The sequence below is a fragment of the Syngnathus scovelli genome, chromosome 14 (assembly GCF_024217435.2).
Source record: "Syngnathus scovelli strain Florida chromosome 14, RoL_Ssco_1.2, whole genome shotgun sequence".
NCBI lineage: Eukaryota > Metazoa > Chordata > Actinopteri > Syngnathiformes > Syngnathidae > Syngnathus > Syngnathus scovelli.
Genome location: NC_090860.1, coordinates 5,683,996 through 5,709,060, shown reverse-complemented (window position 1 = coordinate 5,709,060; position 25,065 = coordinate 5,683,996). Strand labels below are relative to the sequence as shown.

The window sequence follows — 25,065 nt, the reverse complement described above, 5'->3', positions numbered from 1 at the left end:
TATCTGTGCCTATACAGAAGCCTCCAAGATGGGACGTGAGCATTTTAGTACACAGCTAATCGCTAACTTCTACAGTATGTCTGCATTTCCTTGCACAAGGTTGAGCTTTGAAAATTGAATCACTACGCATTATTATATTAAAAGCTGGAGGTAAAATCATTGAAAAAAAACAGATGTAAATGTAAAAAATGGCTTATGATGCAAGCAACGCAAAATTTATTTTGATATTTTATTAGTAAAAGTGAGGCTTGGCTAATTTAAAATAATTCAGTCGAGCACAGACTACATAATTCATTTGTGCATAAAATCAGCCATTCCTATTATTCTTGCGTAAAGGGACAAATATCGTGCAAAGTCTACATCAAATTTTGCAACAAGTACAAAACAGTGAAACAAAGATTTGAAGAAACCACGGTTCAATTTCGTCGTTGATATTTTTGCACTGCAGTATTGATGATTTTTTAACTGGAATTGCGCTTATCAAGGACAATGTCAAGGACGATAACACTTGGATTAAAAAACTTTCAAGCATTCCCAATGGTTGGGAAAAAATCCAGATGGGAAAACCAGCTAAAAAAAGACAAATACGTCCAGATAATTAAAAAACTTAAGTGTTCTGACCTTTGCCACAAAACTTGTAATCCAACGTTTTGCTCAAGGGCAAGCTCTGTTATTTTTAGTGTTATTACAGTCTGTTATGAATTTGTTTGTCTTATTGACTGTTTTTCTCTCAGGGTGAAAAGTTAATAGCGTCATGTTTGGACTTAGTATGTTTTTTTAGTTCCAAGCCTGCACCCGATGTTTGTGCGTGCCATGATAAGAATGTTGGTGGATAAAGAGGAAGAAAAAAATTATCTTGGGAACACGCTAATAAATTAGATAATTGAGTATTAAAAAAAAAAAAATTGCATTTAACAATGGAAAAATGCCAAGCTCAAGATTTGGCTGGCGAGTGAAACTGGGGACCTGACATTACCTGTAATCTTGTTTTACAAAAAATGTTTTAAATGTGAAAACCTATTTGAAAAAAATCCTCAGCTTACATGTAAAAATGTGCTGCGTTTTTCAACTATTAAAATAAACAACAAGCAAGTTAAACAGTCACAAACTATTTCAGCATTTCGACAGGTTAACACCATAATCCCCAACTCCGCTTCCTAATTTTCCGTGCAAAACTCACATTTCTTTGACAGGCAGCTTTCAAGCGCAACCTCGTGTGTCAAACTGGAAATGAGAACCGAGCAACGGTTCAGCATTCCGATGTGTAATTGCCGTTACAGCAGAGCAGTGTTTTACACACCACATTTCCCCAAATGGACACTCGCCAATTTACAGGGTCCTCCAGACATTTTATGAGCTAGTTCCGGCCATATAAAAACGGCAGCAAAAAATAAAAAGTGCAAACAAAACAAACAATTTGTTAACATCACATTGGAAGTCTTTACGAGTAGTTTTTCTCGATTAGAAAAAATGTTGTTCAAAAGCTAACGAGCTGTGCGAGCAAAGCTGGTATTGAAGCTGAGTCGCGTTGAGATGTTTTTGCCCACAAAATATCTGCAATTGCAACAAAATTGGTCAAATTTCTATATTTTCTTCCTTTAAACCAACAATGAGGAAGTGGAATTTGCCTGAAGTACCGTAGAATTAAAAAAAACAAAAAACAAAACAGCACTCAAGATCTAACTGGTGAGTCGCTAACAAGTTAATTCAGCTTATTTCCTCACGCACACGCGCATGCACGCACGCACACACACACACACACACGCGCGCGCGCGCACACACACACACACACACACACACAATTTCCTAAGCCAACAATGTGTAAAATTTGCATGGGAGAAGAGGAACTGCAATCACATGAGATGCTAAAATGTGAGTTGTTGTTTCTCCACCCTAAATAGAATCAAGCAACGCTAATATTGCTACATTCCCCAAAAAATGCCGAACCGCGCTGGAGCAATCGCAACGGTTACCTCTGATCCGGTCCGTCTGTCGCAAAGCGTCCGTCCTCCAGATGTTTCCTCGGGGATACTCCGTTGTGTCTTTTTGCCAAGTCCACCGTCACAAAACGAGAAGAGGAAAGCGAGTGGTCTTGGACGGGATGAGATGAACATCTGTTCTAGCAGCATGAAAGTAGGGACAAAAGGTTTGGAATCCCATGTCCCAGCATGCACCTCTTCCAGGTGAGAAGTCTATGAAGAAGGGAGGCGGTGGGGCCAGGCGAGGTCAGATGCAGGTGGAAGGCTGAGCGCTGGGCTGCTGCTTGCGGCTCCTCAGGCCTCCCGACTTCTCCTTGAAGCCCAAACACATTTGCTGCGAAACGTCTACCAGTGCGCTCGCCACCGCCAGACCTGAGCAAGAGGAAAACCGGATGAATTTCAAAAGCAACATTTGCGAGGCATTAATGGGTGTCATCCTCTCGCATGTGTTACCCGATTGTCCCGGTGGCGGAATTCCTCCGCTGCCTCGTGGTAGACGAACAAAGATGGAGAGGACGGCCGCTTTGTTTCCGAAACACGGCTCCAACGCGATCGGCTTCGGGACGCACTGGAGACCAACGTAAGAAGGTTAAAGGGAGGAAAAGGTTTGCGTTACACACTCGCAGGTTGCCATCATTCACAGATTTTTATTTTTTCTCAATGTTCAATTGCAGAAAACGTTTGTTAGAGGATTAGGATTTGTCAACCCACAGGACAACCTTCACATATCGTGCAATGTGATTACTGGAGCAGAATTCTGCTGATCTTAGATGCGGGATTCATTATTTGCCATTTTTGAGCTTGGCTTAACGTGATTTGAGTTTTTCCATCAGCGGCAAACACACACACGCGCAAAGTAGCAGGTGCCGTAATGTTATTCGCATTTGACCTATTTCACACTTTCCCATATTCAGTCTGTGTTGATGTTTACTTTCACCAGCAGCAGTGAAAAGTGTGCGTGCGTGTGAGTGTTGTAAATGTGTTTGGTTTGTTTTATTAGTCTTGCCTGAAGGCAGCAATAAAGAAAAGACCAACTTGTTGCCTGTGAATTATTCAACGATTTCCAATCATATATTATGTGGTTTTATTTTATTTTTTTTATTTTACCATTGGGATTTCTTTCCATTTTATTATTTGATGCGGGTTTTTGTTCTTGTTGGGAAGAGGGAGGGGTCTACTATAATGTTTACTCTTCCAGTGCATGCCTAAAGGTGTGCTTCTGCAGCCAACTCATCCAAGTATGCAGTGTGTGTGTGTGTGCGTGTGTGTGTGCGTGTGTGCGTGCGTGCGTGTTGCTCTTCAGGTTGTTCGGCAATGACCTCAGCCCAACAATGTGATTTATTGTTCAAATGCAACACTGTCAGCATGGATGATGTGAGTGTATTTGCAGCCAGTCAGCCAGCGCTTGCGGCCATAATCTCATTTGTCTGCACTTGAACTCGTTTAGCCTCTGTCAGCTATCAGACACACGCACACTCTTCCTCCTTCTCACACTCATTCATTCTTTCTTCACCCACTCTTTCTTTCTCACTTTTACTCACGTCAACTTGCTTACACATTGAATGTTCACTTGTTCCCCGTCACTCACTCATTCACTCACTGGCAAGCAGTCAGTTGTGTTTTCTTCTGCACGAAGGCTGAAGTTTCACTCGGAGAAGTTTCTCCCACCAAATTTATTTACATCTTTCTTTTGGAGCGCCCGAGTGGGTCGGCCGCCTTTGCTGCCACAAGCGCACAAGACGCAGCAAGCAGACTTATTATCTGTCGAGCGCAGGCACAACGATGCGTCCTACTTCAATTAAGCTCCAGTTATTAGGCTCCCCCCGCATGCACACGCGCCGCTGCACCGCTTTCATCGCTAGCCGCTCAAAAATAAGCATCGGGAATGGTGACGAGGTGTCGAGCGATGATGACTTCCCGTTGCTACAGTTTGTCAACACACATAAATGATTAAAACATTTTTTTAACCAGAAGCAATTACAACCGTTGATTGAAATCTGTTCGTGCCGTTGGCTAACCAAAACAAGAGCGCAAGGATAAGGCCGGGAGGACACGATGATTCATCAAATATTGTTCAAATCGCTTAGGTCAGTGGAATTTAATTGAGTTAATGTTGATATAAACAGCTCAATTAAATGCCAATTTTGGCTGTTTTGTAGCCTTAATGGGGTAACAAATAGACCAAAATGTTTCCTGATTGATCTCTGGAGTTAATATACGCAAGCAAAATGTTCACTCGACAATATTTAAGACACAAGGTGTCACTAAAAACATTGCAAAGGGTAACACACACCCAAACTAGCTAAAATGCTGTCATGGAGCACAAAGTTGAGTGCCTTGACACCGGACAAGGTCGATGCAACGCAAATGCTAAGTGCTAATGCAAATTTATCTCAAGAACAGAGTTCAAGTGTAACCGTTAAATTGAAACTGCTGGCACATTCTTTTCAATCCCGTGTCGTCGCATCAGTTGTGTCAGCTCAAGAAGCTTCCGCCGCCACTTTGGACGGCCATTTAAGGCCACCAACAACTTGTAATGAATGTGAGCGGGCTTTGCACGGCGTCGCCTTTCAAACGCCAGCGCAGCAGTGGCAACGGCCTGATAAACGAGCGGCGAAACAAGGCCGATGAGGCTCCGAGAAGCTCAATCTGAGCCGCCGCGCAGATAGCACGGACGCACAGACGCCGTGCACCCCGGCGGAGGCACGGGCGGGTGGACGGGACCATCTAAATTGGATCTCGGCTGGCGGGAGAACGGGAGAAAGACGAGGAGAGCGCAGGCGGAGAGAGAAGAAAAGCCAACGCGCAGATGGAGGGGCGGCGGAGGACTGGGCTGATAGCGGCAGCGAGCTGCTGTTTTGACTTAGAGCTTGTAGAATACACACACAAACACACATGCAAGAAAGCAGATAAGGCCCACACAGAGGAGCAGATGTCACTTGATAAGATCAGCAAAGGGTCAGTAAATTTGAGGGAAACACGAAACACGTGTGACACCAGGCTCGGTGACCACAGTACAAATAAAACAGAATAATTCAAATGCTTGCTTCAAACCAAAATGGCAGCTATGGCTTCTTGAGTTTTTTTATGGGTCCGCTCATGGCAAACATTTCCCGGTTTAACATTGACACCTGGGGCAACTCACTTTTGCATCTCTGTTCAGCAATTTTTACCACTCTCCAACAAACATTTGCTACGGAGCATTTTTAAAAAAGCGGCACGCAGCAGTAACAGACAACATCGCTGACATCCGAGACTTGTTTGTTTGGATGAACTTGCAGTGACATCTTCAAGCTCATAAACAGCATGAAGAAAAGGACGAAATAAAAACTAAGAACTGAAATAACCCACCGTCCCAAAAAATGGCCCTCTGCACGTGGTTCACAATGCCACCTGGAGAAATGAGCCCACCTTGACATTTCCTCCAATCAGGTCTGGCGGCTCCTCATCCGTCTCCAAGGCCACGTTGATGGTGGCGAAAGGCCGGCTTGCCATCTGCTGCATCTCTCTCAGCAGTTGCTATGGCAACAGAGCAGACAGTCTATGGTTAGCCAAGGCCGCTAATCGCTAATATAAACAGTTAGGTAATGTCATCTTATTTTAGCCACAGTATATCATTTTGGGTCCTGTTAAATTACCCTGGAACTCAATTGAGAAAAGAGTTCTTGCTGTCAAGTTTTAGGCAAGTTTGATGTATTCGTGCAGGTATACTGGTTCCTGGAATCCAAACATCCTGAACAAAACAAGAACCTTAGTTCTCCTGGTCCAGCACCCAATAATCTTCCAAAGTTCCAAGTTCTAGGATGCTCAGGGACAGTTCCTGGAACTATCAGGTTTGAATTAAACATGCAGTCCCAAAGGTTCCTGAACTTCCTGAACCTGTGACCTTATCTGAATTTCAAAACTGAATTTAGACAACGGCTCTGGTGCTCCAAAAGTTCCTGTCTCAGAGGTAAAGCCAGATAAAAATCTTTATCTGGTGCTGACAAATCCTGCTCTTGGATGAGCGCACATTGATCCAGATCTGCACTGAAATGTACCTTTGCGTAAGGGTGTTATTTTTTTTTGTGGTCTTTAATTGAATCTCAGCTGCCTGCCAGTCAAAAACTGATAAGACTTTCCCGCATGTCGACGCTAGCAGTTAGCTTATCTGCTAGCGTTGATGTGGAGGTTGGGGGGACGCTCATCCTGCCTGAAGGACCAGGGACTTGGGGAAGAGCGTCGTTGTGGGTGAACGATGGCTGATGATAGGTTTAATGAAGTAGCAGGCCGGCGAGCGGTCAACACGTGTTTATCTCGATCTCACGTATGAAAAAAAAAAACACACGACTGGGAACTAAGTTCCAGGAAAAAACCTACAGCTATACAGTACAAGGGTTCACCCTGGGGATTCCAAGATGCACGAGCCTCTGGAGCATGTCCGAATGTTAATGATATCCTACATCAACTAAGTGAACGAGATCAGCAGGATTAAGATGCATCATGGGAGCCGTGAGAGACAAAAAGAAATGCGTTCACACGCGTCTAGCTAAGGTCAATCATGCTAACAGATGCTCGTAAAAATGAATGAAAAAGAATGAAAAAAAAAATTTGAATAAGCTAAAGAGTTGAAAGCTGTGTGTTGTGACGGCAAGCTCTTGGGGGCTTCAGTTGCTAGCTATGCTACAGTTTTTTAAATCATCAAAGCCACATGAAGAGCTTCAGGAAAAATGGTAGCCATTGGTTTCTGGGCCAAAGTGACGGAAACATTTTGGTGGACAAAAAGCCATACTCCAATTGTTTTTGCGCAGGTCATCCTGAATGAGTCCTTGACGGTCGAGGGTGCGGCAGAGAGAGGCGACGCGCAGAGGTGACTGCCGAGAGGCTCTCCACACCACGCGGCGCGCAAACAAATCGAGTTCACCACACGCTGCGTGCTACTGGATGCCCCCCCAAATGAGCGGTCACCCGGCCGGCTTTGCTTTTTCCACGCGCCACTCGGACGCTAAATAGATTGTGTGGGACAAACCTCTCGTCTCCGCGACGCCCAGCAGCTCTGCTTGATCTTCCAAACCACGGCGGCCACCAGCAGCAGAGACAGGAAGCAGCTGCGGACACACGAGAAGTCAGAAGACAGAAATTCAGCCAGTGTGCACGAACCAAAGCTGCAGGTGGCGCTGTTAAGCACAACCCGAGCCCCTTTCTAAAGCATGGGAACAGCTTCCATCAACTAATCAGCCAAAACTAATACTGGTTATATCTAAATTGCATGAGTTGAATTTGTAATATGTTGGCTAAAAAAATAATTGTAACATGTTTGACAGGAAATAATACATCGACATTGACGATGATGTCACTTGTTGTTGAGCAGACTCTAGGGCGACGCTGACTAACGTGTCAAACATGAAGCACTTGAAGAAAAAAAAACACACAAATAAAAAAAAATAATTAAAAAAAGAAAACGAACATCGTTTTGCACTTTTACACAAAATCCCCCAGAGGTGGTGTGACAGGTGATGACGCATCATGTCACCTTGTGTCAGCAACACACACACACGCACGCACGCACGCACGCACACACACACACACACACACACACACTCCCAATATGTGCCATGTCCAATCCCCAAAAGATGTTGAAGCATTTCCATTTTGATGATAGCACCTTTCAACTATATTGCACAAATAAATTCCCTCAGTTATGACACATCAGAAGTGCAAGCGTGCGTGCGTGCGAGCAAACGCATCAGAAGCTTCGGCATCTCTCTGCGATTCCAAACTCATTGGGCGAGCGTCACGCCTTTTTGATGATTCGCTGTCACCAGTTCTCGCCATGACATTCTCGCATGTATTTTATACAACTTCAGCAGGAGTGACCTTTCCAGGTTTCCTTTGCATGCATTTACAGGAAGAATAAAAACTTTTACTTATGACATTAATTCATTACACTACAGATTAAATTGTCTTTGGAGGTAAAAAAAAAAAAAAAACATGTTGATGAAAATAAAAATGAGACTCTTGACATGGCCTTTAATGTTAGTGAAGCGATATGCATGTGTGTGTCTTGAGCTCGAGGGGATTCCAAGTGAGCTCCCCAGCAAAATGGGCGGAGCGAGAAGAAAGTACGGCGCTGTCGAGAAGCCTGTAGGGATGGGCCAACAGCTGCAGAACAGCCACGGGGCAAACGGCAACACAGCAGCTAGAACAAGATACCGAAAATCGGCCGACTAAGATGGTATGCTGGGTGGGCAGGGTCACCACGACCTTTTCTGCTGCTCTTAAACTAACCGAAAGTTTTAAAAAAACAAAAAAACAAAAGGAGCAAACATTTCCAAGCTACATTCTAGCATTCTAGTATTTGTTTAATGGCGTAGTATTATTTATTAACAGGGCCCCACCCCGAAAACCCAGGTACCAAATGCAATCCCCCGCCGACCCCCGCCTGTCGCAAAGTGTTTGAACAGTGCATCTTCAAGTTGCTATTTGCTGCTGTTTTCCGAGGATAGCTTCTCCTCTAAGCGTCCTCTCGCATCGCTAATTAGCCTAGCGCCTGCCGGCGTGCCACCTGACGAGACGGGAGGGGCTTTGTCCACCCACCCGCCAACTGCTATCAGAGTTATATTAAAAAAAACTTTTTCTTGAAGACAAACTACTTTAGAGAGCAAAGAAACACCGCCAAGTGAGAAGAAAAAATGTCTTCTGGAATGGAATCGTTTGTTTTTAAATACTTGTCATCTTTCAGAAATTTGTCACTTTGGTCCCATGAATAGCAAATAGGCAGTGAGGTTCACAAATGCGTGTAGATTTGGTTTGTTGGAGACCAGCTGATAGTTTGTGATGTTATGTGCAGTCCGGATTCATTCAAAGCTGCACTTGAACATTCGCGTCGTTAAAGACATGTTCAGAATCATGTTCTCAGACGTGTGTGTGTTTAATTTAGTGCAATGTGTTAAGAGTTGTGTGTGCGCGCGTGTTAGAGGAGCACCAGGCTAACCCACTGGGACGTCGTGCTAAAAATACCCCCCGCCGAGTCTCCCAACCGCACCTTTTTCTTTTTTTTCCCTTATCTCGCTCTCTTTTTTTTAATAGCAGCCGCAGTGCGCCACGACAAGTTTCACTCTCAGGGGAAGAAGAAATGTGAATTTTCTGGAACATCAGGCCTCACCGCAGGATGGAGTTTGAAGGAATCAACTCAGCAGGTGCGGCAAAGACAAAAACTCACACTTCACCTGACTGCTAATCACGACTCACCAAGCACAACAACACCGACGCCGGCTGCAAAGCACACTTTCAAACCGCAACGTGATACCTTCACATGGCCTTTCAAGCTTACTTTGTGAAGCCTTTGCCCGTCTTGAAACCAGACTGTGTTACCCAAATTTTACGTGACAGCCTCATTGCAAACCATCATATCGTCATTTTCAAAACCTAACTCAAAAGCCGGCCGTGGGAAGACGAATCGGAAAGCTGATGCAGAAAGTTACACCTGTCTGACAGTGAATTTTGGATCTCATTCACTTGTGTCCCTAATGACGTGTCCAGTGAGTGGACATGGCTTTTCCTGGCAGAGGCACATAAATGTGAGGATGTGTGTGTGTCGAGCAAGCTACTGCACACGCACGCAATCAAGCGCGCAGTGGACACGCCTCCACACTCAATCTTTTGCAGTCATTTTTAAAATCAATAACACATTAGAGCACTTCCTGAAGAGATGCCACGCGGATCACTGAGCCTTCAACACATACGTGCCTGCCCGTCCGCCCGCACATTCACACACTCCACCTCTCAACATACCCCCTCCCCACTTGTATCGTGTGCTTGTGCGCTGACCTGAAGAAGGTGACAAAGAACTGAACGAGGTCCATGAAGTTGCTGTGCTGCGAGAAGGCGATCTGCGAAGGAAAGGGAAGATGACATCAGCCCATCTGGAGACCAAATTGTGTCAGGATAACGAGGAAAATCATGCAGTCATTTGGAAACTTTTTCCACATTGAATGTAAGCTATGAGTCGAACAGCTGACTGCTGCCATCAGGTTTGAGTGACCTGCATAATTGCACTTGTGGTGGCCGGACGAAAAGTCACTCCTGATACAGATAATTGTATGAACAACTAGCTCCTTAATCAACGGTGCCTGGGGCAACGCTGTTAGTGTGCCACTAATCTCCAGCCCCCTCTCCCTTCCAAAAAAGAAAACCCTGCTCCAACAATGACACCGCAGCGACCCATTCTGGCAGCCTTGTGCATCTGCGCCCCCGCTAAATCGTCCATACCGCTGCTTTTTTATTCATCAGCATCGGTGGGTTTAGCATAACGTGTGGGATTACCCCATGAATATTTCATCTTTCATAAAGGTTTTTAGGGATGCATTTATGTGGAGTTCAGAGTGCGCCGTATAAAAGGAATAGTGGCTGCAGTTGGACACCGTTCAATAGCTTGATGACAAGTCCCAGTGTTGACAGTCTCGGTTTTTAGAAAACAAATTTCCTCTCCAAAAATAGGACATTATTTGGACCTAAGAGGCAGAAAAATGGCGAGGAAAGCCACAAAATAGTGCAGAGAAACTGCATTCGATGAAGTTATGGCCACAAGGGAAAACCCGCGATTGAGTGAGGCTGCAATTACGAACCGTGAAGTAGCAAGGAAACACTGCACTGTTATTTTGCTGGATGATAACTTTGTTCGATTGGTAAGGGAGAAAAAATAAGAAGGATTTGTCGACCATAAACACAAAGCGGGAAGGGCGTTGCTGTACCAACACATCAACAATCATTTTGATAAAGGGTCCCAAATGAGTCTATTACTTTTCAACTAAACATAACTCAGATATCTGACCAGCTATTGGTGAGCTAGACTGTGACGCTAATGTAGCATACCCGTCGTCATGGAATTTACGCTGACGGAGGCCGTTAGTCAACGACTCGCAGTCAACGAGTCGCAAACCGCTCGCTGCTGTTCTCGCTATCCCGATTTGATCCAAAACATCCAAATTCAATAAGCTCCAATCCAAATTCAATAAGCTTCAAATCTCTGGTGGAAAAGCTAACCTGTCTGAAGCTGCTAAAAGCCCGCCGTGTTTGGTCTGAACCATGGTTGCCTGACTGACTTTGTCGTTGGCAAACTTAAAGGGCGGAGGGCGGATTTGCTGGGAATGTCAACGGGCCGAGCGCTGCTAGCCGCCGGCGAACACGCAAAGCGCTTCCGCCAAGGCATGAAGACGCACATTCAAGCCGAACCGACCGCACGGCGCACCGGCACGGACAAGAATCCTATTCATGCGCTTCAGGTGGACCTTCCGACCCAAAACAAACACGCCCGCCAGCAAAAAGGACCCAAGGTCATTTGGACGCTCGCAGGAGACAACATTCCAAGAGCTGTCCAAATTCTAGATTCATTTTTATGGCATTTTCTTTAGATCAACATTGTAATTTGGAGGGATTGGGGGTCATTTTCTTGTTTAAACTTTAGTGTCAATTTCTTTATTTCTGTTCTAGTTTCATTTCCTTATTTTACCGTCAGGTAATTTTCCTTTGTTTCATTTATGACATTTTTATCTTTTTGTAATTGTATATTTTTGTCTCATTTGGCCAAGATCAATATTAAAACACTGAGATCTGATAAGGATTATGGTACTTGAAACCATTGTTTTCATCTTCATTATTGTTACTAGGGGTATTATTTAAGGGAAAATTCTGATATTTTGTTCCGGAAGTCGCTCACACCAAAGAAGTTGGAGCGCGAGTTTCACGGTTACCGTGAAGCTGTGATGCTAACGCTAATGCTAGAAACAAGTTTTTGGGGCTAACGCTGCTACATCCTCACATGTATCTTGATGGGCCAGGTGAAGTTGCTGACGTAGACAAAGAAGGTAATGTTGGGGCTGTTGCGGAAGTCAAAGTTCTCGTTGGAGAACCTGTCCTTGAAGTCTTTGATGTTGCTGCGCGACACAATGGGGATCTCTTCGCCACTCTGCGTCCCTGCTGGATGACAATGACAAACACAGGTCAGCCATCGTGCAACTTGTCAACAGAGTCTCCGAGGGCTCACCTGTGAAGCTGGTCGCCCAGGTGATGTTCAAGTTGATGTTCTTGGACGCATTGATAAACATGTCTAAATCTCGGTTGGGCTAAAAGGAGAAGAGATGACATTTTTATCACGAAACACTAAGTGGCGCAAACAAAGGCCTAAGCAAGACTCACCTCCTCCGGTGTGGCCACAAAGTTGATGGCGGTGTAGTAGCGGTCGTCCTCCTGAGACAGGCTGAAGGTGAACTGGTAGTCGATGAGCAGGGTGTCTGTTAGCAGTCGGTTTTAAAAAAGAATTTTGAGTCCGTGCAAGTGTCGACTGTCGTTACTCTAATTGCAAAGATGAGGATTCTGAAGCTTTAAATGCTGAAGATTGGAACATTGACGAGGGTTGAATTATTCTTTTGTTTCAGTAACTGCGGGAAAATGAGCTTCAAATTAATGAGCATGACAATGTTGAAATGTTTGCTTCTTTTTTTTTTTTTTTGCCTGGCAGTCAGACCTTGCATTATGTTGTGATTTTTTTTTTCTACATTTGTCATTTACTTTTTAAAAAAGTATTTTCACTCTTTCATGTGCATAGTTTTGGTGCTTTTTTTTTGCAGGGCTTGCAGTGAGCGTAAATTTTAATGGAAAATAGGCTGGGTGACCACCACCCGCCTGGAACGTGAGTCACCACTGTCGATTGTTCTCTACGTCGACCCTTGGGCTTAATGAGATGCTTGATGCTAACCTGCTGCTGCCGCTATAAAAAGAAAATGACTAGCCGGGAAGAAAAAACAGCTAAAAAAAAGTTTCATCGATTGACTTTCAGTCGAACTTTGAATGCAGACGAGCGCCATCTGCTTCTTGTCGCATCTGCCTGACATCAAACCCAACGAGACGCTTCGATTCAAGTGGAGTCTAAGTATGTGTTAGCGTCGACCTTCGTGCTCCCCAGATAGCGACGTATGAATTTGCTCTGCCCCTAAAAGTCACAACACACCACTGAACAAAACGTCTTTGCCGTAAGTGATGAATCCATAAGATGGTGTTAAAGCGCTAGCTAAATGGGAAAGCTTTCTATGTGAGGGAGGACTTAAGTTTAAACAAGGTTGTTCGTAGTAATAAGGGGAGTCTTGACCGCATATGCACATCCATCCATCCATCCATCCATCCATTTTCTGAACCGCTTAGTCCCCACGGGGGTCGCGGGCGTGCTGGAGCCTATCCCAGCCGTCATCGGGCAGTAGGCGGGGGACACCCTGAACTGGTTGCCAGCCAATCACAGGGCACACAGAGACAGACAACCAATCACACTCACACCTAGGGACAATTTGGAGTCTTCAATCGGCCTACCAAGCATGTTTTTGGAATGTGGGAGGAAACCGGAGTGCCCGGAGAAAACCCACGCGGGCCCGGGGAGAACATGCAAACTCCACACAGGGAGGGCCGGAGGTGGAATCGAACCCGCACCCTCCTAACTGTGAGGCGGACGTGCTACCCAGTGTGCTACCCAGTGTGCTACCCAGTGTGCTACCCAGTGTGCTACCCAGTGTGCTACCCAGTGTGCTACCCAGTGTGCTACCCAGTGTGCTACCCAGTGTGCTACCCAGTGTGCTACCCAGTGTGCTACCCAGTGTGCTACCCAGTGTGCTACCCAGTGTGCTACCCAGTGCGCCACCGAGCCGCCTATATGCACATCTATATGTGCAATTCAGGGGATTTGTTTTCCCTCCAAATATCAAACTATGTGTAGGTCAATTATTTGTATTAAGTGAAATTGGATCATTTGCCGGCACAAGTGCTTAGGATTGAGCGCTCTGGCGGGTACTTACAATAACATGTGCCTTTCAAAGGGTTGCCTTGGTAACGGTTTTCCAGCTCGCACCTGGAACACAACATAAAAACCGATGAACAATCGTGAGGTTATGAAAGCTTACTTCATTCTGCTCCACTGAATCAAAACGCTGAAGATGACCATTAACTGCATGTGTGTGCGTGTAAAAGTAATCACAATTCATCTACAGGCGTTAATGAACAGATGCATAATGTCCAGCATGCTACGCGTGAGCGTGGTCTTCTTGGCGTGTGGTCGAGAAAAATCATGCTGGGCCTTGAATTGGTGTGCGCCGTCCATTTGATGGCACTTATTAAATGACAATGTCGTGCCACAACTGGCGCGCGACCGGACGGGATGACAATACACAGGACAGAAGGACTCACGAGGGCAGCGCTTCTTTCTCATTTATTGCTGTGGTGGATGTGCAATTGTACTTTACTTGAGAACAGCAATATGGTGGCAAGTCAAAGGATAGTGAGGCTATTTGTGTTCTGGTTCTACTTACAGGTGACAACGGTCTCCTTTGATGCCCTTGGTGGTACAGAAACATTTGCCGTTGTTGGGGTTACACATGCTGGCGTGGCCGTTACACTTGCACGCTGTGCCAAAAGGGACATTGAAGTTAACATCAACTCAAACGGACAGTGCTGTTGCTGAGATGTCGTTTTCAAAGCAATTGCAAAAGACTGACGCTGGCAGCCGCCGCCGTTGGTGGGGTCTCCGTAGAAGCCCGAGATGCAGCTCTCGCAGTGGCAGCCGGTGGTCAGGTCTTCGCACTTCTCGCACACACTCTCGTTGACGCAGCGGCTGTGCCCGTTGCACTGACATGCTGACAGCAAGAGGGACAATTATTGCCAGGATGCAAAAGCATCTTGGAACTACAGAATTATGTTGGCGTCAGTCAGGCAATAGCCCTGTCTAATGTAAAAGCATTTCTTGTAACGTATTAGTGTCAAGCTTCATTTAGTCAGGCCTTTGCCACCATTTTACCAGTTGAACAAATCTACTCTAAAATTGAATAAAACAAAATTGGATAAGCATTTTTTGTGCAACCTGTTAAATTAAATAAGTGGGGATTTTTGACCAGAAGTCCAGCGGCCGGTCCTACCTGGGCAGTGTATAAAGGACCAGTTGTAGAGAGCCTCGCTGGGGCACATGCTGGCGTTGAGGGCAGGCGGTGGGTTGGAAGCCAGGCCCGGCAGAGTGGAGGGCGCCGGCACGGAGGTCTGGAAGGGTCCCCGGTACGAGCCCTCCATGCACTGGCCCTTGCCCGTGTTGCTGGCGTCCGTGCACCAGCCGCAGCCGGGCTGCTCCAGACACTGCCCGCACGTGCGGTGCCCGGAACAGTTCTCCGCTGCCGGCACAAAAGGGAATTCACAATCCAAGACGCTCCCTTCATACTGGTGACTTATTCATGTGCCGTTGCTATGCTTGATTTACATTGTTAAACTAAATTATTTACGGTTTGGTGAGTCTTACGCGGACACGTGCTCATGGTGTACCACTCCATGCACTGGCCGAAGGGGAAGGAGGCCACGTAGGCGTTGGAGTCCACACACTGCTTCATGTTGCTGCACCACATGCACTCCGAGCTGCCGCTTGTGCACTCGCTGCAGGTGGCGCGCGTGGCACACGGTGTCCGGCACTGCTTGGCGCTGTGGTTGGCTGTGGGAAAGCGACACGGAGCCGTTGACTCACATGAACACTCACCACACTAACTTAACACTTGATCGTACTAAATAATGTTGCAAAGTGGTCCAGTGTGTCCTGGCACGTTTGCCATGGTAAATACCGAGGGTCCAGTTTTAAACAGAACCGTGTGGAATAATAAATGGTCTGCAGGGGCGTTAAAACAAAGAGAAAGTTGACCCAATGAACACGCAGTGTCATGTGGAATCATTTTAGCCAGCATGTGAGTGACCCATTTGAAAGGCGTCCATTCCAATCAAAGGAGTGAATGATTGCATTCGCCCTCCTGACCACTTGCGTTTGATGAGGCAATTAGTCAACATTGTTGTTGGCAGAGTAGAGCACACGGCCCCCAGCTAGGCAGTTGCACTGAGTCGTTAGCAATTAAATAAAGTCAACGCTGTAAATGGATTGTTTACGATAGAAAAAAATGAAACGCAGTCAAGTATAAATAATATTTATACACTAGCTCACACACACAAGCCTTGACGGCTATTATTCTACTGCTTTTAGTGATGTTTTAGTTTTTGTAGTGGTATCATTGCAGTATTTTGCAAAGTTATATTATTTGGGTATTGTGGACGGAATTTTGATAACACAATCCACAAGGGATAATTACCGGCTACTGAAAACAAACATTTGACATTTAAGCTGTTAAGAGAAGCATTTCCACCGAGTCGTTTAGTTTGGTTTAAAATAATTTAGTAATGGTGAATCCTGTTGCATCTTGTGCTTGTATGCAGTATGACGCAAGCTATGAAACTTTTACTGTTTGGTGGATATTCAGTTTTGGGTTCGCCACTGACTCCGTCAAATTTCATAATACACTAGCCTGCAAGCATTGTCGTGCGTGCCACAAAAATTGGGTACCAATCGGTCAGCGGCGGTCGTGCCTACTTTTGCACCCTGGGCGAACCATCGATTTTTTTTTTCTTTTGAGAGCGCTCGTGCGCCCCACGTGGATTGCGCCCTGGGTGGTCGCTCATATTGTCCACAGCAACAACCGGCCCTGTAATCGGTACAACTTGGGGCTGATTTGATAAATCATCATTTCAAATGCTAATTTCCAGGAACTAAGCCGCTAACGTAGCATGGCGTGGTTCGGTGAACTTACCCAGGCGCTCGCAGAGGCTTCCGTTGACGGGGTTGATGCAGGTCTGCGCCTTCAGTCCACTGGAGGCGGGCTCCGCCAGGTAGCCACAGAACCCGGCGTCACTGGGCTCACCGGGCAGCCACTGCAGCGACGTGTTGGTGAAAGGCGACATGTCCTCCCAGCACCAGTACGACACATTGATCTTGCGCAGGCCCACCCAGGGAGTCACCATCGCCTTGTACTGCAGCGCAGGGATACAAATGCCTTTTGTAAGTTGAAGTTTTAAGACTCTCTTCCAGAATATTCCAAAAATAAATTCACGTTGGTTTGGTCCAGTAACAGACCACCACCATCAACAACAACAAAAGGACATGAGAGGAAACTTCACCACACCATCAATTTCACAGACTGGGCCAAGCGCAGAGATAAAAGCTGGCTATCGGCAAACCATGCCATCAGCAAATCAATTTCCATGGAGCCAAGCTTGGCGCGTGCAAAGAAAAGAGCTCCATCTCTCTCAAACACCACTCCAATTGCACTTTCTCTAGCACGGTGATCTTGGTGCAATTCTGGGATTGATTGATCGTGTCTGGAAGAGGTGCTCGTGCCATCAATAGCCTTGATCCTGCAAGCCCAGTCTACAATCTACAGACAGCTCCGAGACTGACAAAGACTATTTGACTTCAGAACGGCTTGCTGAAAATTCAAATTATGACAGAGGTTTCAAAGGTTTAAAAATGGTAATCCATAGACTATAAACAGTGCAACGAGGTTTCTGTTTTTTAAAAATACATCTATGTAAGAGTTGTGTCATAAAGACAACAGAAACCCCGTCTTGAAGTTTTTCAGACATTTCAAGAGTGACTGATCATGTCTGGCTAAACGCAGTGTCAATCGGCCCATTCTCACTGCCCTCGTTGCATCAATGCCTTACCACCACACTCATAATCTGCAGCTCCTTGAGGACAAAGTCGACCTTCTTCTGCGTAGTGAGGGAGGCCAACACGGCGTTGTGGGTGCGACATGCCAGCTTGGCGTTGTCGTAGGAGTCCTTGGCCGTCAGGAACTTCAGGCAGGAGTTGCCCACCAGGTGCCAGCTCTCGCCGCACACGTTCTCTGCAAGGCAACGATTAAAATTTCTCGTCACAACTTTTGCACAGTGCGTTAACGACAATTAGCATCGTTAGTTTTGTTAGCATTACTTGGTGCTAGACTTTAGCCACTTCAAAACAGTTACCTGGCAGCGAGATGCACTCCTGGTTGCGTGGTTCCCACTGGCAGTTTTGGTCCACGGCACAGCTTTTGCAGCTGGTCTTCTTGTTGCAGACGTAGGACGGGTTGTCTTTAGGGCAGCTGTCAAAGTCCACCACAGGGCCCTCAAGAAAAGAGCAAAGCGGCACAACTTCAGCATCACAGCGCTGGCGAAGGCATGGAGCGTTGCGGTCATTACTGAGACGGCGGTGCAGTTGCTTCCCAGGGAGACGCACTGCACAGAGCACCACTGGCAGCCGTTGGTGTTGGCCGTGCAGCTGAAACAGTCCGTGTACTGGTCGCAGCGCTCGTTGTCAGCATCTGGGAGCCAAGTGCATCAACGCATTCGTATTCATTTGAGTAGTGCAGAGTTTAAAAAATGTTTTCGCAATCACGTGGTAAATTTTGAAGACAAAGTGACATTAGGAAGGGTAACAGAGGCTCAGTGGCGCCACCTACAGGATCTGCTGCTGCAGGATGCGGGCGTCTGCTGCTGCTCGGGGTTTGCGCTGCCCTGCCACGGCAGACAGGAAGCCTGGCTGCTGTTCCACAAGCAGTGCAAGCCCACAGCGGCCCGAGCGCATGAGGCGGCGCTGGAGAAGGCCGAGCAGCGCGGAGACGTATACGCTAAAACATCGCTCAGAAGGAGACTGTTGAAGCCGCCCAGCACGTACATCACCCTGCAAGCAGGATGCAACAAAATCAATTCAAATAATTAAATTCTAAGTACATTTAGGATTGATTTTTTTAACGTTTAAATTTTATGAGTGAAATGACGGAACAAATACAAGCATGTCCATTTTCTTAATAATGAATTCAGATCTAAATGCACGGCTGGTCGACTGATTGCACGCCATCTGGCAAATTTTGTGTGCGACTCAGCTGCGAGGGCGCAAAGTGATGAGAAGAAAACGACCTTGGGGTCGTCACGTCCAGCCGAGTGCTAATTAGCCTAGCCACAATCTTGAGAAAATGTGCAGATGACTGTCCTCAAAAAGTCACACGCAAGACAAAATGATGCCCTTAAAACATGACATGACTGACATTACAAGTGAAAAATCGAGACCCTGTCACAAAATTTCAAGTCGGTGTGCCAAGTTTAAAGACATTTAATTGTAATCAGAAATCCGAACGAGTATGCTTGATGATTAATTTTCAAGATGCTGTGACGAAGTTTGATGGCAATGAGCCAAAGTTTCACAGGTGGAGGTTTCATATTTCCAAGATAGCATGACTGACTTCTCAAGCCTGAATGACGTTTCACCGCTGCCTTTTAGGTAATTGAGCCAGAAGGCTGCGGCACAGATGTCGCTGCAGCCCAGCGTCAAGTCCTCTGGTGTGAAATATTGATGTTCACGGAGGAACCGCCACGTTTGTATGGCATGTTCATAAGTCGCAAAATGCCACACGTGCATTATTCACGCACACTTTCGACCTCATTTATACTTACACACATTGAAAAGAGAAAAAAACAGCAAGAACACATACATGACATGAATATTCTATTATATGTCATAAAGATTTACCCATCACTGGCGACCGCCGAATGACCGAAGCGGTTTAGGTCATGGAAAAGATCAGGCCGGGGCAGTGGGGTCCAATCGTCGCATGCTGGAAAGAAGAAAAATGTTCATACGTTTTCTTTTATGTCTAATTGTCTGCCGCTAAATTCTAGCAGGTATCGCTGCACCATCAACTGTACAAAGGGAAACAGTGACACCTGGTGTAGAATTGCAGAACTGCAAGCAATTGGGAGGCCTACGACGTCATTGGTGCAAATGCAGCAATCTGATTGGCTACAGCTGATTGACTAGCATTCAGCTGACAGTGATGACCCACAATGAATATTTCAGCAAATCTGCTCAATGTTCCATTGCACCGACAAAAAACAACTATACCAACCCAGGCTGTAGGCCATAAACTCAGACGAGAAGCACTTGGAGCCATGACTCATGGAGGTGTCGTTGTGCGTGTTTCCACCAAACACCAACATGGTCCCGCTCACAATCACGGCCGTGTGGAGATAGCGGAAGGAGCCGCTGTCCTTCAGGATGGTCCTGCCGCAAAAGCAGCCACCGTCACATCACAGCACGGCACAGCTCGGACACCCCGTCGCCGTCCACTCACCACTTCCTGGTGTCCACGTCCAGCCGGTAGAGGTCTCCGGCCAGGCCACACTTACTAGCGCTGAAGGCCTTGTAACCTCCATGCGTGTAGATGGCTCGGGTGGCGTCGTCAAACACGCTGCTGTGGCCATAGCCGCCCTGGATCAGGGCCCCGTCAGTGGGCACCAAGCTCCACTGGTTGCGCTCTGCACCCAACCAAAGACGCTATGATGAAGTTTCAGAACTGTATGGCAGTGTTGCAAGGAACTATCCTGCATTTCAAGACGCCATGTTAAGACCGCAACTGATAGCGGTTACAATTTTAAGACTGCGTGAATGGTTTCCTAAACGGTCCAGCTTGTTTAACTTACGAATGTTGTACTCCTGGACCAGGCTCATGTATCCGTAAAGAGGACAGTGTCCAAAGAGCACCAGCATGACGGGGCTGTCGCCCTCCTGCAGTGGGGGCACTACGTGGGCCGAATGTCCCACCACTGCGTACTGCTCCTTGATGCGCGGGCTCAGGAGAGCCCAGGTCTGGTTCTGGACATGGAACACCCACAGCTGGCTGGATACGTTCCCCGTGGAGTCCATCTTACCACCATACATGTACACTTTGCCCTGTGGACCGGAAAACATTTCACATTATTTTTTTCTTGCCATCAATAATCTTGAGAACATCAAATAGAAAAACGTGCCATCTTTGATAACTTGGGCTTACCTCGTACAGCGCTACCGAGTGTCCGTATCGAGGCGGGACGATGTTAACGGACGGGTCAAGCGTCAGCCACGATTTGCTGCTTAAATTAAAGCTAGGATAACAAGAAAATCACTTCTTATCATCACCACGCTGACTATTTTGAAGTGGAGGATTGCGACTCACGCTTTGACCATGTGATAGGCAGAAGCGTTGAAGACGTATCCCCCGATGACCCACATGACGTCCCGGTCCACCACCGCTTTGTGCGAGGCCCTGGCCAGGCCCGGCTCGGAGGGGAAGGCTTCCCGGCTCCAGAAACCTGAGTCCGCTGGGACAGACACTGAGCAGTCGGGACCTGGAGGCCAAAAGAAAACCAAGGGCTCAGATTTGGATCACTGGGGGGGGGGGGGGGGGGGGGGCTTACCTTGCCACCCGCGCAAGCAGTCGCACATCTTGTCCCGGCACCGTCCTCGCTCGGGGAACCCGCAGTCGTCACGGCAGTAGGGCATGTCGCAGGCGTCGCCTTTCCAGCCGTGTCGGCAGCGGCAGCGCGGCGCCCCCGTGGCATTGGCCAGGCGGCACTCGCCTCGACCCGAACAATTGTTGGGACACGTGTTCACCCTGCAAGGGCGGACACGATTGCATGTTGCTGGAAAGCAAACTCTGAATAAAACATCACAGGGCGTCTGATGAATTATTGACGGTCACATCTGCTCTTGTGGAAAAATCTCGGGGCTGCTTTTGAAAGAGTGCAACACGCTAAAAAAAAAAAAAAAAAAAGGCCACAGGGGGACTCGTGAAAATGTATTTGCTCAAAACAAAACTCAACTTTTGACCTCCATCATGAAAACAAATCTCGTTCACTCGGGCCAATGATTAACTGTGCGTGTGCGCTTCATACACAACCTTTACAAATATTTTAAGGAACCCTCCCACGCCACCATTTTTTATTCGTCACTTTATTGTGGGGGGGGAATCTTCCACCATCATCATATTTCATTACTTTGTCTATATATTTTTTAAACATTTCAATGTTCTATAAAACTATTACGCAACCACATTCATGTAATGACCATGTTAACATCACCAGGCCAGAGGTTAACGGGCTCGGGAATAGAAAAGATTTAGAGTCACCATGGTAACCTTCAGTCAGAGAAATATTATACCGAAGCGCACGTGTAGGCTCCAAAATGCCTTTGATCATCACCATTTGATCATAGCGTAGGAATGGCATTTGTGTCAAAATGGAGCGCACCGCCCAGCGTGAGTAAAATCCATCCAGCAGCGTCCATAAGTTTCTCACCTGTATGAGATGTTGAAACCGGTCAGGTTGTAGGCGGCGTCACTAAAGAAGTGCAGCAAGGCGAAGCCAGACTGCGAGGCCACCTCAGGAACCGTTTCGTTGCTGGAAGTCTCAGGAATGATCAGACCGCTAAAACAAATAAAGTCGATTAGCGAAAAAACTTTTGTAGACGGCGGTTGCCGTACCTAAAGGCGGCTAGCAGGGGAGCGTAGATGGAGTCTCCGTCATAGACATAAAGGTGGTCCCAGCTGCACTCGGTGGCAAAATGCTCAAAGCGTAAGCGAAGAATGGAATTTGGACTGAGAAAGAAATTAAGGATCACTGTTAGCATCCCATTAGTAGTTTGGAGGAATGTGCGAGCTTACCATTAGCTCCCTGGCAGCGTATGTTTGTCAGTTTCCCTGATGAGTATGCTAGCTTCCTGTTCATTCATCCTCAGCAAACAACTTGAGCTCACTGTTAGCTTCCACCTAGCTTCCTGGCTGGCTATGTTAGGTTCCTGTTAGCATCCTGGCAGCATATTACTCAAAGAATATATTAGTTTTCCAAAACTTTTCCTTTAGACATTGGTAGCTTCACTTTAGCTCCCCAGAAAGGTATGGTAGCTTCCTGTTAGCTAACTGACTGCTTATGTTAGTTTCCTGTTGCACCACTGCTCTAGAATCTATTCCTCAAAGGCAGAAACCACCCATGACAAAACACGAGTGGATAAAAATAGAGGGGAAAAAAACAGAGTGAGAGAATTGAGTTCTCAAATTTGTGTTACTATCTTTGGTTTCCTCGTGCCTCAATCAGGTCGCTTCTTGATTGGCTACGTTCCATTTCACGTTACAATTCAGTGAGTCGTGACTCAGGGCAAGTCGTCTTTCCCTTTCTCATGAAGCGGTTTGTTCGTAAACATTGAGCCCATTTCAGCTTCCAGATTTCCGACATTTTGGACGCCACTATCAACACCAATCCACTCTTTAAACAACTTCAGACAACAAGACAATCTTATCGGGCGTATAGCGTTTAAAACATCAAATCAGAAGTAAAATGGCTCTTGTACCTTTTCTTGGTTTTTTGACTTCATGTTCACCACAAGAAATTGACATGAGCTCTGTGGAAGGGATTGCTAAAAAAAATGTTGTTTTGCTTTAGCTCCCAGGGCAATGACATTCGCTTTTGTACTCATTTTAAAAACCAAACTTAGACATTAAAACGTGTCCGCAGTGTGGTGTTGTCTTTGAAATGCACTGCAGGTTGATGATTAACTGATTTATAGTCCAAATGTTTTGCATGCGCGCAGCTTGATGGCGCACTGGTTAGCACGTTCACCTCACAGTTTGGAGGGTGCGGATTCGATTCCACCTCCCTGCGTGGAGTTTGCATGTTCTCCCCGTGCCTGCGTGAGTTTTCTACAGGCACGCCGGTTTCCTCCCACATCCCAAAAACATGCATGGTAGGCCGACTCCAGTAGCACTCCAAATTGCCCCTAGGTGCAAGTGCAGATGGTTGTTCATCTCTGTGTGCCCTGCGATTGGCTGGCAACCGGTTCAGGGTGTCCCCCGCCTACTGCCCAATAACTGCTGGGATAGGCTTCAGCACACCCACGACCCCAGTGGGGACAAGCCATACAGAAAATGGATGGATAGATGTTTTGCATGTGCAGAATACTTCCACAACCACCTCAATCTACCTTTGTCAATTATTAGACTATCAAACTATCCATGTATCAAATCAGTGTTAACACTCTTAAGATTTTAGGTTGCCAGTTGAAAAGGGAAGGTACGGCGAAACGAGACACCAATTGGCCTGCCTGCGGGACTCACCGTCCTTCAATGAGCCAAGTGCACTTGGTCTTGTATTTGTAGTTGCCAGGTCCGTCTGACAGGAAGCCAAAAGGAGCCGTCAACCTGGAAGCCAAAGACACAAGGCTTGTGGGAAGAAACATTTACCCACCAAAGGTTTGCATCCATCGATTATCGATGCCATCAGGTAAAGATGATGTCGTTGTCATCTGCGCATATCATATCTGTTTCATCGCGTCTCCACAGTTTGCTTCGTCTTCTAAGGAAGCTGTCTCGTAAACAGGTTGCACCTAAGTGATCTTGCAGTCATTTACAGTTTTTCTTTGAACATTAGCCTCTTTGTCATTGTCTTTCCTGGGTTCAACAGCTAGTATCTTCATCATATTTTATGTAATATTTAAAGAAATAAACCCAAGGCTCCCGCTCCACCCAAAAATGGAACCACTTTCAGCATCCCGATTGGAAATGTATGCTTGCCCCCCCCCCCCAAAAAAAAATATATATCAATGAATTCAGTCACATATTTTAAACAAAGTTGCACTTCAAAACCAAGGCACATAATTGAGGGGAAAATTCTCAAGATTACAGGAATAGGGTCGTACTTTTTCCCCGATAATTTTTTTAATTCAACGATGATTAGAATGCAGCAAATGTTACTTTTAGGTGCTTCAGCTGATAAGAATGCGCCGCCATGTTGCTCAGGTAAGACAAGCGGCGCTTAAATCCCTTCAATCGGTAGCGGGACACCTGAGCGTCTCGCGGTCGCGCGGTCTCGAATTCGCGTGCCCGCCGGTGCGAGTCGCGTGCAGAACTCCCTACCTGAATCTTCCTCCGCAGTGCTGGCACTGGTCCCCGACCCAGCCAGGGGAGCACACGCAGGCGCCCGTCGTGCTGTTGCACTCGCCGTTCACACAAGGCTTGTCGCACTCCTTCTCCTTTGCCGCCGCTGCCGAACGTCCAGGAATCCCCGCCGCAGCCACGAGGACTACAAGGAGGCCGGCCGCCAAGCTCCGGTCTGCGGGGCCGGTCAGCGAGAAGGCCCATCGCCGAAGTCGCGTCGTCCCGAACATTTGTCTTTCTAAAAGATGGCTGCTCGAGCCCCCAGACGCTCCGCTAGCTTCGCGGTGGGCGCCGCTACCGCCGCCAGCCGCCGTTCGATGCCCCCGTCGGGGTAGTGGAGCGGGAACGCGTGTCGTGGTCGTGGAGGTGACGAGGCGGGTTTTAAGATTCCATTGCGGGCTCCATGTTACATGTTGTGACTGCTCTTGGTGGCCAGCTCGCCGCCGCACAGAGCCGCATCTTGACGTCCAGAAGTGACGTAACGGCGGCGG

The 25,065-nt window shown here is 46.8% G+C and overlaps 1 protein-coding gene across 2 annotated transcripts; it reads right to left on the bottom strand.

The window, feature by feature from the left end:
* Positions 1-215: 215 nt before the first annotated feature.
* On the bottom strand, positions 216-25,044 carry atrn (attractin). Of its 2 annotated transcripts, XM_049740009.2 has the most exons (29): positions 24,554-25,044; positions 23,756-23,839; positions 22,130-22,243; positions 21,945-22,073; positions 21,066-21,262; positions 20,825-20,996; positions 20,663-20,753; positions 20,313-20,562; positions 19,964-20,147; positions 19,739-19,893; positions 19,363-19,447; positions 18,296-18,516; positions 18,036-18,157; positions 17,823-17,961; positions 17,520-17,701; positions 16,607-16,826; positions 15,283-15,468; positions 14,912-15,157; positions 14,495-14,632; positions 14,309-14,402; positions 13,799-13,851; positions 12,156-12,250; positions 12,004-12,082; positions 11,779-11,936; positions 9,789-9,850; positions 6,988-7,066; positions 5,391-5,498; positions 2,433-2,547; positions 216-2,351 (listed from the first exon to the last, which is right to left on the bottom strand). In XM_049740009.2, the coding sequence occupies exons 1-29, from the start codon at positions 24,802-24,804 to the stop codon at positions 2,227-2,229; spliced, it is 4,134 nt and encodes a 1,377-aa protein (XP_049595966.1). In that variant the 5' UTR covers positions 24,805-25,044; the 3' UTR covers positions 216-2,226. The 2 variants fall into 2 exon arrangements, with proteins under 2 accessions (XP_049595966.1, XP_049595967.1); XM_049740010.2 differs by lacking the exons at positions 23,756-23,839; positions 24,554-25,044 and adding an exon at positions 22,310-23,735.
* Positions 25,045-25,065: the final 21 nt, after the last annotated feature.

Bases quoted from the DNA above. Each gene is read 5' to 3' on its own strand.
- atrn (XM_049740009.2), bottom strand. From the start codon at position 24,804: ATGTTCGGGACGACGCGACTTCGGCGATGGGCCTTCTCGCTGACCGGC. The intron at 14,633-14,911 runs GTAGGACCGGCC...TCTTGCTGTCAG, and splicing joins GTCCTTTATACACTGCCCAG to CATGTCAGTGCAACGGGCAC. The intron at 14,403-14,494 runs GTCAGTCTTTTG...CTTTTGGCACAG, and splicing joins CAACGGCGGCGGCTGCCAGC to CGTGCAAGTGTAACGGCCAC.